The sequence below is a fragment of the Stegodyphus dumicola genome, chromosome 1 (assembly GCF_044657685.1).
Source record: "Stegodyphus dumicola isolate Sdum_Otavi_A_Nest chromosome 1, ASM4465768v1".
In the NCBI taxonomy this organism is placed as follows: domain Eukaryota; kingdom Metazoa; phylum Arthropoda; class Arachnida; order Araneae; family Eresidae; genus Stegodyphus; species Stegodyphus dumicola.
In genome coordinates, this window is record NC_140768.1 from 242,183,553 (window position 1) to 242,197,763 (window position 14,211).

Genomic DNA, 14,211 nt, shown 5'->3' on the forward strand with positions numbered 1-14,211 from the left:
TTGCTCTTTCGATAGAATATTCGATACCAGGAGTCCCCAGCGGGTCCTCTTGCCACCCACACTCTTTAATATGTGTATATGAACGACATTTCCACTACACCCAACAAAACACTCGCAATGTACGCAGATTACACTGCGATCCTGACGCAATGTGCATTTATTGGATCAGTCATCTAATGGTTACGAAAACACATAAACATACTTGATATTTGACTGAACCAGTGGAAAATTCTTGTAAGTACTCGTACTCAGGCCTTTCTGTTATTAAGAAAACAAGAAAATTAAGAAAACTCGGCATAAAAATGCAATGGAGCTTCAATCCCGTGAGCTAAGAAGGTCCCTTATCTCCGGATGATCCTCAGTAATTCTCTCACATGGACCCCACAAATAACGTCTATCTTACAGAAGTTTCAAATTCGTAAAGCAAAACTATTCCCCTTAATTGCTCAAAACAGCCGTTTTATCCATTCACAACAAGTTACTCATTTACAAATCCGTATTGCGTCTCATGCTTTGTTATGCCTGCCCAATTTCGGCATAATCCTGTAAAACTGTTCGCAAAAAACTTCAAACTGCACAAAACTGTATTTTAAGACAAATTTCTAATTCATCCTGGTACATTCGCAACAATCGTATTCACACTTAACTTAGAATTGATCAACTTAGGACAGTCTACTGTAAACTTGCACGTAACTTCTTCGAAAGTCAAAGAAATATTCAAAACTCTGTGATAAAAATCTGTAATTACAATGTTAAAGACCCAGCAAATGTAAAGCGCCCTACGGCAATTCTGAATGACAATGTTATCTGACTGTTATTGCTTATATTTAGATTTTGTTTACCTCACTTACATAGCAATATTGTACGATTACCTTATTTGTTCAGTAATGCTGTCTCTCAAATTGTTCCTACGAATGCATCCCAATGGACTATTTGTCCTCAACACCAGTGTTCTTGTATCCTAATTTAATTATTATTAATTCAATTATTACTAGTGCATGTTTACCATCTCACATTTTATATTTTGCTTGCCTTTTACATTTTATAGCCGCTCACCGAAGGATTCACACTTGCACTTTTTCTTGCAATTTTTGTTTCGATGCTATTCTTTATCTTTCAGAATCTCAGTCACCAACTTGTTCTGCTCTTGACCAGATCTGCATTTTCAGAGTTATCTCCGCATGGTTTCACCACACTTACTTCTTTTAGCTATCAATTCTATATAAATTATGCTTATAAGCAACTCATTAAACTCTAGTTAAGGGAAACAATTATTAAACTTTTAACTTGTTAATGCACCCATAATTAGGAAATATCCCATTCTTGTTCGATAGGGGTAGGGCCTGCAGATCAGGTACCCGGGTGTGTACACCATTCTCCAGTGAAGCGAATTCGAGTGCGCTGAATATCCGTAAATACAATTCGTAGAATCTCATCTTGCAATTACTTTTTGTTGCAGTTTAACTACTTTTAATATTGATGGTTTCCACACTAAGAAATTTAAAAGAAATCATTAGTGTTCAAAAATGTTTGTTTATAATAAATCATTAAACAAACATTTATCATACACAAAAGCCAATTGCTTTAAAACCAGTTCTATTTGATCAGTAATTAAAATAAATGAGTTATTATGTAAAATCTGAAAACTAACTAATCTAAATAATTTTGATATAAGTTCTAAGTTGAGATCATTCGCAGATTAAAAAAAATACTTTAAACAAATTTTAAAAACAAGCAAATGAAATAAACATTTCGAAATTAAAATTTTCCACGACATATTTTCCCATTGTCTGTATCTTTTCGCAGAAAATATCAGAGTCATAAAAAATTTGTAAGGTAATTTTTTTTAATTATCATCTGTTTCTAGTACAATAAACTCTCTCTGAGATAGATCTAGAGATTGAGGTATTTTTTGTCTTCTGCGGAAGTGGTCATCTTAGAAAAATATTATTTAATATTAATGTATATTTTTATTCTAAAAATTAGCGGTCACCTTTCAAAGGTGGTCGTCTTATGGAGGAGGTAACAACAAAAGTTTCCACTGTATTTTGGAAAAGACAAAGATTTAAAAATTCAACGGAACTTGAATAAAAATGGATACTGAGAATAAAGCCGTATATTTAAAAACAATTTTTTTTTGTAAGTTTATAAGACACCTAAAAAGTAATTTTGTGGAACCACGTATGCCCATTAGCAGGAAAAGTCTATAAATATCCCACAACACATTTTAGCTTTATTGCACTATAATTTAATCTCTTTATCCGTATTTCTGCCTAAATGTTTCACTGGGCAGACGGCGCGCAACCTTCACTATCCAGCAAACCACCTTCTGCGGAACTCATTAAATGAAACCAGAAGTAACAAAAACCTTGAAAAAAGAAAGCAGCCGTTTTTAGGTTATGGTCACGGGAAAGTGCCGACTTCCGGATGAAAGTAAGAGCGATTACTCGCCAAATCCAGTGGTCTGGAGCGGGACTTTTTAAAAAGGGGAACAGAGTGAAAAGACAGGGAACTTTCATCTCGAAACCCATTCGGATAACTTTTGCAGAAGCTGGAACACACCTTTGGAGAATCTCAACACCATGATCACTATCCAGCAAGTGAAACCATACACTAACAGCAACCATGCTTCAAACCGTTCCCTTCCTTGTAAAGGTAAATTTTTTTCGTTGTTGTTATTTCTTTCTGTGTCCCCTTGGGTGTAAACATGACACACAACCTGAGGCGAAAGATGTTAAGCTGTTAAGCTACTGAGAAAGTTTCGGATATCGTGAAACATAACAATTGCAAATAATTCCCTGAGAAAAACATTACCTCAGAGAGTAAATATTTTTAAAAAATTAATGTAATTATTTTTCAGATTTTTATTTATTATATTATTTTACTTAATAAATCATCTTTTTTTTAACTGGCAACTCAGTGGAGATGATTTTTACAATTTGTTTCTACAAAAAATAAACCATTATATTTTGAATATAAGACAATATGTCCTTTCAAAAACCCTACGTCTTTTATACTTTCGGCCTAACCTTCAATAATATGTTACTAAAAATGCATGACTTATTAAAAAATAATTTCATTCAAAGTGGGATATTTAAATTACTTGTTATGTTTTTATAAACACTTCAACATACCAAGTTAACTTATGAGATAATTTTATATACAGTTTATTTTAACGCTTCTAAAGTGCCCAGTCTTTGTATGCTGCAGGCCATATTCAAATAGTGGGATATTGTTATGCAGTGGTCACCCATTATTAGCGATCTTTCATGTCTTACAAAAAAATTAAAAAATATCTGTAGCTATTGTATTGAAAACTAATTTAGTATACTTTCATCAGTTGGAGACTTTTCGTACCACTTTTTGTTGTAATGGAATAATTGTTTTAACAAGTGATCGATAAAATGAATGGCAAATATATGTTATTTATTGTAAACAGATATTTTGAGATACTTTAAATGTTTTTAAATTTTTTAGCTTCAAAATCACAATAAAATATTAAATTCAAAAATAAAATAATTACTAATAAATTGTTCAACTATAGACCCAGATATTAGTTTCACAAATATGCAGTATAAGAGAATTCATTAGTGAATTATCATGAGAGGACCCATCAGCAGCCAAGCGGTAAAAGCCGCTGCACGCTGGTAGTTCGGTCTGGAGCTCGAGTCAGTGAGTGCGAACAGGCTGGCCATATGAGGACCCTCGTGGCTTCCCCCATCCGAAACGTAGATACGAGCGAGTTTCCCTTCGAAACACATTTACACTCGCCTAATGGCGGAGCACATAATAAGTAAAAAAAAAAGTTATGATTAAGTTAGATATTAATGTTTAAAATTTTCCACGTCATAATAGTTAATGTTTTTCGATAACTGGATTGTAATTGAATATACATTTTTTAAGTGAAAGAATTTTATATGTAACTGAATTTGGATTAAGGATTGATATTTAATTTAAATTTAACAAAAGATGCATATAAAATCGTTTTTTTTTTTTAACTCTGCATGCTTTACCTATTTTTAACAAATTTAAATCTTAAGGGAATTATATTTGCATTTCTATTCCCTTGTGATTTAAATTTATAATTCTGGTCGTCTTAATTTTGTACTGAAAATGAAAAATGACAATTTAGAACAATGGTTTTTATCTTTTTAGTGATAGTAATAGACAACAATTTAGAATTCTGACTCTTTTAATTTTTTATTAAAAATAAAACGATAAAATTAGCGCAGCTTCTTAATTCTTAAGTACTCTTTTGTTTTAAAATGAAGAAATAATAGTGAATTTTTTTGGAGGACTTATAAATAGTTCTTTTATCGTTTTCAGAAATTACGTAATTTTTAAACATCGTTGGTAAACTGAAAAAGATTTAAAAAATCTTCAAAATTTTCATATACGAATATCTTAATGCATCTTCTGTGATGCATTAACGCACTATCAACTTACAGTCAAAAGTACTGAACCATATCAGAAAGCGTGAAACAGCTGTTAGAACATGCTTAGTATTCAACTCACGACCAGTTCAAGACAAGAAAAGATTTCGGCGTGTTGGTCAATGCGCATTTTTCTTGAAAGACTTTGAATCATTAATTCTGAGCATCAGTTTGAATCTATGTAATAGCTAAAAGCTAAATATGAATAAAATATAATTTTAATACATCCTTTGCTTTTATAAGTATCGTAGTTACTCGCATATATTCCCCCTTTTCGTACTAATTACGGCCTAAAAACGGAGAGGGGAATGCGCCGCGTATACTTTCTGAAAAGAAGAATTAAATGATAAACATAGCATATTAAAAAGCACGCATAAAGGTTACATTAAATACGCTTCAAGGCAACATTTGCGCAAAATTTGACACCTCGAAAAATTATCAGCATTATAGCAGAGTAATATTATGCAAATAACCAACAAAGCTTTAACATCTGATGCGATTGAACCTGAACTTAACGATATCCATGCCAGCAGTCGCGCGGAGAAGTCGCTCAATGCTGACAGTTACCTTATAGTACCTAAACACCTGATACCTGGGTTCGATTCTAGGCGAACGGGCTGGCTTCATGGCGTTTTCGTGGTTTTCTTCCTTTTAGCGTGGATATGAGACAGTTTTCCTTAGAAGGTCCTCCACAGAAGGTATCCCTTCCCTTAGGCTTATAGCCCTAATATGCTTTGCCATAATCAAATAGACCAAAGACAAACTTAAATAATAAATTAAGATACCTAGATAATAAAAAATTGCTCTTTAAAATACTAATTAGTTAATGATAAAAATGTATTCTTTGAGTACTTTAAACCAAAAATGTAATAAATCATTTAAAGATATAACTAAAATATTGTCTTGACTTAAATAGATTTTTCAGTTTTAGAAAAATGAAATTCACTTGTGTTTCCTTTTTTTACTTCGATGATGAATATATGAGAAATATATGAAAATGATGAATATATGAAATATGAGAAATATGTGCAAAGTTATATTATCATTAAATTATAATTTGTTCACTCATATGATATAGCGGCTAAGTTATATATATATTTCAGGGCCGTACTGTAATCACTGTTATTTATTTCACCTTCAGAGTCTCTTTTTTCCCTTTTTTCACAGTCTTCTAATGAATAGTTCTGAGTTATTTTATCAAAAATGACTTGTAACTGTGTTTTTATTTTTTTTCCTTTTCTCAATCATACTTTTGTGCTTTTTTTACTGATAATTTCTTAACCTGTGAACACTAAAAGTAATTTAAAAGAGGCTGAAAACTTTTACTTATAATTTACCTGAATCTTACCATAGAACAACCCATAATTAACGTCACACATTCAATAAATTAATAAAATTTAAAACTATAATTCTTGGAAATATATGTATAACTTGCTTTAAAAGTAATATGTGACAAATGGCGATCATTGTTAACTTTGATTCGCCGGGACTCGAACCTCTCAAAATACGCGCCGAGTGTGCTGACCATTACACCACGAAGGCATGCTACGGGAGAAATACCTTATAACTTAACGTGCTCAATACAAGAAATTGTCTATGAATTCTTTTAGTATTTCCAATCACTCATCATATTTGTCTTTAAGTACTGTATTGTCCCTGTCTTATTTGCATGCATGTTCCTTTTGAGTAGCTATAGAGAAAAAAACATATGTGGGCGTTAAATATGCTGATCCGCGATGACCTGTTAAAACTCAATGATCTCCAAATTATGCGATTGCTAAAAATTTATCTCAGAGAAGTCATTACTTATCGTTTAAAAATGTTGAAACAATCGGTGAACTGTTAGAACCTTAGACGCATTCTGAGAAATAAAGAAATATAGACATTTTTATTTTGTAAAATTGAAAAAGTGAAATTGAACACTTTTTAGTTCTTTGTTTAGTGGCGTTCCTTTCCTCTATAAAACCTCGAAGTTTGAAATAATAATGCAAGAAATTTTCTTATCATTTACCGTATGTCGTGGTGTAACTGGAAACAGTCCGGCTAGTGACCTGGGTCTTAGGAATTCGAATCTGAGAAAAGGAGCTAATGATTTTTCATGTTTCTTGCTGCGAAATAAATTTTATGACTGTGGAACAGCAACTAGTATATCAGTTCAAGTTATTGATCATATTTAAAACGTAAAATACAATTTTAGGTACTTACGTATTTATCCCATCGACCATAAAAGGTGGCTACCATCGAACCATGAAAGTTTTCGAAGATCCCATTAAAGTTTCACCAATTGTTCCTGCGGAATTCTGAAAGTAATGATACCTCTTTATTTGATAAATAATCAGTATTCGACCCGATTCGTTTCTGCGCTCCCTAAAAAGGCTTTCGTCGATTTCTACTATTTTGTTACGTCCTCCGGTTTTATCGGAAGCTCTGTTTAGAACGCTATGAAAGCAAACTTTCTGCGAGTAACTGTTCTTATCTGTTTTGTCAGCCATATTCAGCTGCATCCAATAATACGAACTGTTTCTGATGGTAAAATCCCTTAACTTTGAAAATATTCCACTCCTTACTGTTCTGTAGATGGCAGATCCTAAGTAGTTTTTTTAGTCCAAGTAGTAGAAAAACAATTTCGCCCAATGGTAGATTGTGAACAGTTAGAGTTTTGTAGCAAAGTCCATTAATCTATACTAAGGCCAGATGTGGTAGTCTCTTTATTATGGGGGCACCTGATAGGTGGGCCACCATTGCCTCCTATGAAGGGACGGACTGTTACAACCATGCCTTCTCCGGGATTCGAACACAGGCCCTTTGGTATTGCAGTCAGGTTTCCCTAACCACTATACCGTCTGGGCGGCATGCAAGGGGAAAAAAACAAAATGAGCAGCAAGAAAAAAATGCTGCAGTAACACTTCATTTATGTCCCTGTTTATAAAAATAAAAGGTACCTTATTGAGAACTAATAGAGGTTACATTAAAAGAAAGCGCAAATGTTACGAATGTGTTGTGATGTCACGCTTATCCATAACTGGCGTTAAATCACGTTGCTAAGCGAAAGTTTCATGGTGGAAGGGATATTACGTAAGTACCCAATTTAATTGTTTGTAATAAAATTAAATGCTTTTTAAAATATTTCTATAACTACATATTACATGTAGTGCTCTTACTGCATTTATTATAATGCACTTCCTGGTTTACGATATGATATGCAGAGCAGTTCATATTAAATTACACCTACGTTTTGTTAGAAACAATGATAATTATCACAGTATTCTTTTATATGTATTATTTCATAACTAATGTGATACCATGTGGCACATATATCAGTCTATAAACCCTACAGAAGCTATTTAATTTAACTAGAAAATGAATTACAGTTGAATTACATTTGAAGCTACTGAACGTATAATTAAGTGCCTATGGCAGTTTAAGAAGACTATTTTATGCAAATTGCTTCTGCCTGTGACATGTTGGTTGAAGTCACAGACGGCGGAGTTTTATGCAGAAGGAATTTGTGAGTTAGTAAAACGCTAGTTAAGTGCTTGAATGTACACGGTGACTATGTTGAGAAACAGAGAACAGCTATACCTTTCAGATATAAATAAAAAAATTGTTGAATCTACGTACGTTTTTATTTACAGTGAAACGGGTTAGCTTCCGAATTGCACTTGCAAATGAAAGAAATAAAATACTAAATATTGAACCAAAGGACCGCTTAATGAAAATTTAGTTATCTTTCATGATATGAATGGTTATTTGAATTCAGTCCCGATAATAACAGAAAGAGATAAATGCTATCCACTTAAATAATTTAGAAAGGAGTTAAAGCTAAATCTTATACCTTCATTTTGCTATTACGTAACAGTATCATAGAATGATATTTTCTCCCCAGATGGCCTTTACATCATCACTTATTCATTTGAACTTCGTGGCTCGACCTACCTGTAAAATGACCTGTACGGAATATAAGGGTCAAAGAAGCCTCACGAAAATGTGTACATTGAGAAATGAATCAACTTCTCTTTCTGAAACTGTTAATATTTATACAGTATACGTATTCAAATTTCTTATATCTTGTTCTCCTTAAAAATTATAGTTCAGTTACTATTAAACTTGCAAATACCCTTGATCAATGGATTACATTGAAAAGAAGACGGCTTTTCTTTTTTAGCGATAATAAAAGGCTAACCTTTTTCAAATATATTGAAAAGGAATTTCTGAATAGATCATTTCAGCACGATTGGTCAATGGCATTGAGACCGAGAAAGCAGTTGGAGAATATTCAATATTCTTCCAATACTAATAAAATATGACTGTTTGAAATTCTAAGATCATAATTTCTCAATGGCAGAAACAATAGAAAATGTGAATTGAATAGCGGAAGCACAATTTTTAGTTCTTTAAAAGAACGAAGAATAGACAAAGAGCTGCATTTCCTGACAAGTCAAGAATCTTATTAATCAGAATTATATTAATAGAAACACATACTAAATAGGAAATACTAATAGGAATAGTACTAATAGGAAATATGTTTTACAAGTACTGCTTTCGCGTCTTTTATGAATACGTCAGATTTTGTATACACATGTTTTATGAATTAACATTTTAAAAATTTGTTTTCAGTTTTTCTGGAATTGTATCCTCCCTTCCAGGATAACGACGAGTTTCAGTAAGCTTAATTTTCAGTTTTCAGCACTCACTTAAGGGGTTCGCCATCCCTTATTTTTGACCGGTTTCTTTTTAATTTAATTTTTATGTAATAGTATTAGAAGTTTTAGATTTTTCCTCTTGTTAGTTTGCCGAGCATTCATCGAAACTGCAGTTTATAGCTCTTTTGCCCTTTTTCAAATCTAGACTCAACTTATTTTCTTACTTACAATTAACTACTATTTCGAGTAAAGTTTTTTCTTACGTTTAATCTTTCTTTCATAACTACATTTTACGCCGAATTCGCTAGAAATGCAAATTAAGAGAGTTTAAAAAACGAGAAAGTATGTAAATTAAAGAAATTAGTGGTAACTTCAGCTGGTAGCACTATAAAACTTGCATTTTACCTACCGTAGAAGCTGTGCTACATCAATGTGATCTGATTTTTTTCGGGTTTACATCAGCAGTCACGCTTGTTAAAAGGCCAATTTATTAGTTTCTAATCTGTTATTAGATTTGTAAATACATAAATTATTGCTGTATTCTCAACCCGCAAGAAGCGACGTTTGAATTTTTTTAATGCCATACTTTTGTAATTTTCAGCCCGAAGCATAAATAAGCTTTCAAATGATTTTACTGTTGTTGCATTAAATTTGTACTCTGTGATTCTATGGTAAGAGACAAAAATTAGTCTGTAGACTAGAAAAGTTAAATAGTTGTACTTTCGGCAACTGTTAATTCATCATGTACACCCTAATTCTCTATTAAAATAATGCACACCAAAATAATACCCAATTGATATGTTTCTAAAACTACGACTCAAAAGTCGACTTCAAACTATAGACTGCAAACAATGAAAACGCCTCTGGTGTTAACTTACAGGGGCCAAAGTTGAGAGTAAAAGTATAATTGATTCTTTCATAAAGAATTCCTTACAAAATGAGTGGGATAGTGTAGATCAAGAGGGCCGAGATCTTAGCTACGTCCCGTAGTAATTTCTGTATCAACCAAACCATTACAGTTCATTCCCCACATATCTGTGAGCGAGAAGCAGTAAAGGTAGTGACAGCTTTGTCTGTGCTTCTTGCGGGTTGAGAATACAGCAATAATTTATGTATTTACAAAAGAGGGTTCTCTCTGCTTACACATTTCATTCTCTGTTTACACTATGTATTCTCAAGCCCTGCTGCCGAATCATCCCAGTATAAGTCATCGTATGTAAAAGAAAGGTTTAATAAGAACGGGCCCTTACAAAAGAAAGTAATAAATATTATGAGAAATTATTGCCATAAGGAAGAAACATCTGCGAATAGGGAAGCTGGTCATCAATTCTATAAATCTGCACCTGTTAACATAGGTAGGAACAAGCATCTCTGACCACCATAGCAGAATGGATTGACAAAGCTTTTAAAACATCATAACAATGAACTCTCCACTGCCGTACGACGTTTGGGGTTAGTAACTCTATACATGGGCATAAGCCAAGATATGAGACAGGGGCTGCAAGTGACTTTAGAATGATAAAATTAATTAAAGTTTAACTCGAATATATTCCTCTCTAACGCAATGGAAAGACAGCTAAGTGCTAACAATACAATCCAAGAGTTCTAAGAGTTCTAACTTTGTAAAAAGGCTCGCTGCAAGAGGGTTTCGTAGATTTTTCAATGTGTAACGTTAATACGAGCCAATTTCCCTTAGAAGATTCTGTTTGAAGATATATCTTTCCTTAGACAGATAGTTTTCGCATGCTTTGCTGAAGTTGGATAAATGAATAAATAAATTATGGGTTCGGATACATGAATAAGCAAATTGGTGAAATTTAAGAGACAAGAATAAAGAGACTCTTTTCTCTTTAATTTAATTTTTAACTTATCTACGTTAAATAATTTTAGGACTTTCTATCTATTTTGATTCTTCTTTCTCAATTAGCTTTCCTTGGACACTGAGCATGCCTAACACATTTAAGCTGTCCTCTGTCACTGTTGAGCACAACCAAATCTTTATTGTACATAAAGTACTAAATGAGTGCTTAATCATTTTTCATAAAGTCTTTCAAAGTTCTTTTATTTATGTCATCGACATTTCCCTTTCTTCTTGAATTTTCTCTCTAAAAATTGTAGCACAGTTCCGTCTTACAGCCAAAGTTTTCCTAACCATATAAATCATGAAAATGCAGCAATTTTTTGCTAAATTATTTTTCTGCCATCTTTAATATAACTATAGTTGCAAGAACAGTAAAAAAATTACCGATAAATAGTCGCTTGAAAATACCCCCACCCCGCTGATTACATTAAAGAACACAGATAAGAAATTAATAAAGATCTTTTCTATACTTCTTCAACTATCAAACGCTTTCAAACCATAAATATCATAACCATATTGCACTTTTTTGCAAATCTCTCCGTCTGTCATTTTTAACATAACCACAGAATAATAACAATAAATAAAATGCTGATAAATTGCCGCTGGAAAATATTTACGCTCATTTATGGCATTAAAGAATCCAAATAAGAAATTGTTATCTTAGGAATATTTTCCTAAGATTCATCATCTGTAGATATTAGAATATTTGGAAGATATTGTTGGATTTTTACAAATCCCTGTTTTTTTAGGTAGTGTAAGCCTGATGCAGATAATATTAATATCACACCTGTGCATAATTATATATGGAATAAATGTGTTAATTAACTATATTAATATGTGTTAATTAACTATATTAATATGTGTTAATTAACTATATTAATACCTGCGCATAATTATATTATTACGATGCGTTTCTTCGAGCAATGACATAGTGGTACTTTCTAATTCGTGGAACAAATTTTACTAAACTTAAAATTCATGAAGTTTTTTATCATATGCATATCTTTTAATTTTGTGAGGTTAAATTTACTTTTATTCTTACTAAATACTTATTTACCTTTTTTAGGTTGTAATCGACTTATCAAACTTACATTTAAGTTACAAGTATGAAATACTAATTTCATGTTTCATTATGAGGTATTTCTCCTGCCTTCTTAGCATGCCTTCGGGTTGTAATGGTCAGCACGCTCTGCGCGTATTCGAAAGGTCCGAGATTCGAGTCCCGGCGAGGGCATTAGTCATTTTTCAAGTCTTCTGCATCAAAATAATCCTAATGATTCTACAACATAAAATCAAACTAAGCATTTATTAACTCCTAGATTACAACTGAAAATACAGCAACATCGCTCCTGGAGCATAAGTGAAACATTTAGAAACGAACAGTAAATCAAATCTCAGTAACCCGATTTCAGAAAAAGTCTGATCTGACTCAATTGTTAATAAAAGCTAAAAGGTATTCGCCGAAACTTAACTACATTTCAGGTGGGTGGATCACACATAACAGCATAGCTAATACCGTTGCCATAGCTCTGTCAACTTCCCTCTCGGCTGCTATTTAAAACCTGCTTAATTTATATATCCTAATTACATAAATTTTACTAACATTCTTAATTACATAATTTACATTTCTGGGGAAGAAACAGAAGTATTGGAAAATTTAGCACAAAAATAACATGTTAATTCAAATAAATCTCATAATTTCGAGCTTTAAATTCAGCACATGAATTATGAGATGGAGTAACTTACAAAATTATTAAGTGTAACATAAATATAAACACATTTCCCTTAGAAATCACTCCATCAGAATCATCTCTTCCCTTAAACAGCACCCCCTCCCGTACTTTGCCGTATTCAATTAAAGAAGTGTATGAAAATAAATACGTCATACGATTATAAAAATACGAGCTTATCTCATGAACGCGTCTGTAGCATTAGAGACCATTTCAACAATTTCTTATTCGCTTTTTACATCTCAGCCCAAATATTTAAGGTTCATTTTAATTAGCATGTGATTTTTTATGTTAAATACATTTTTACTTTTATTTCTTCCATCAGCTTCACAAGAAATGTAAATTAGTAGGTTTAAAATAGACGATAGTTTAAATTAGGAAGAGTGACTTTGTCATAAGTAATATAATGTAAATTACTAAAAGAAAATTTAAGATTAGGAAAATTCAACCTTATACTGATTTTAATTATGTAGAAAGATGGACATTATTCTGCTTTACTGCTACTCATTTATTTTATTCCTTATACTTAAATGATAAAATATTTTTTGTAGTTTCGTTCATGAAAAAAGAGGGACTAATGTCAATAATCTCTAAAAAACTTTTTTTCTCTTTTAAATTGTCCATCTAAAGTTCGTTTTGTCTAATTTCAATTTTAATAACCGCGAGTTTTTGTTTTTTATAGGATGAAAAAAATTATTTTGGGAAATAACAAGAAATACTATAATAAGATTTCAACCAATTTATTTCACCGAAAAACACTGATAACAGCATAGTTATTCAAATAAAAGAATCTAGTGGCTTTTTTTTTTAATATTTGATTTTCTCTCAATGATACTGCTTTTATTATTCTATGATCGAAAGCAAGACACAGTAAAAATATAATATTGTAAAGCAATGATCTTCAAACTTTGTTGACTCACGGAACCCTTAGAACTATACGATTTTATTCGGAGAACTCCCATTCCACCCTTGGAAAAGTATACCTTAAAATAATATTTAAAATAAATCAATATGCTATAGATATTTTATGTAAGTACAGCTAAAGAAAAGTACTGTGTTTTTTATTAAAACATTTTAACATAAATTTAATATAATTTGCTCATTAATAGTGCTAACTCCTGCTCCGGGTATCAGCTACCTGTGCATTGTATTTAGTAACTGGGGTGTGCTTGCTTTTCAAAGATAACTAAATTGTCTTTATGTCTTTTAGTTCTTAAATAGTAATAAACTAGTGTAAGTACATTATAATTAGCTTTCTAAATTTATGAAGAAGTAGGAAACATTATGTTCGAAAACTTCAGAATTATCAATATCAGGTGGATAACACACTGCAGCGAAATTTTGTAGCAATGAGACGAAACTATACTGTCTCATACTTCCTTTGAAAAATAAAAAAATAATAATAATTTCCATTTCATAACCAATCACGTGCAACCTACAAACCTAGAATGACTTGTCGCGACCAACCAGTTATTCGCATCCTCAGAATAATCCTCCAGGTGAAGATCACACTCATCAAACTTCCGGCAGAGAAAGTCAGAGAG

At 32.0% G+C, this 14,211-nt stretch overlaps 1 protein-coding gene across 1 annotated transcript in view; it reads left to right on the plus strand.

Moving 5' to 3' along the window:
* The first annotated feature begins 2,497 nt into the window (after positions 1–2,497).
* LOC118192190 (acetoacetyl-CoA synthetase-like) overlaps positions 2,498–14,211 on the plus strand; it is an 82,672-nt gene continuing 70,958 nt past the window's right edge. The window contains exon 1 of the mRNA XM_085826863.1: positions 2,498–2,655. Coding sequence (XP_085682989.1) covers positions 2,583–2,655 — 73 coding nt within the window. The 5' untranslated portion in view covers positions 2,498–2,582. The remainder of the gene's footprint in view (positions 2,656–14,211) is intronic.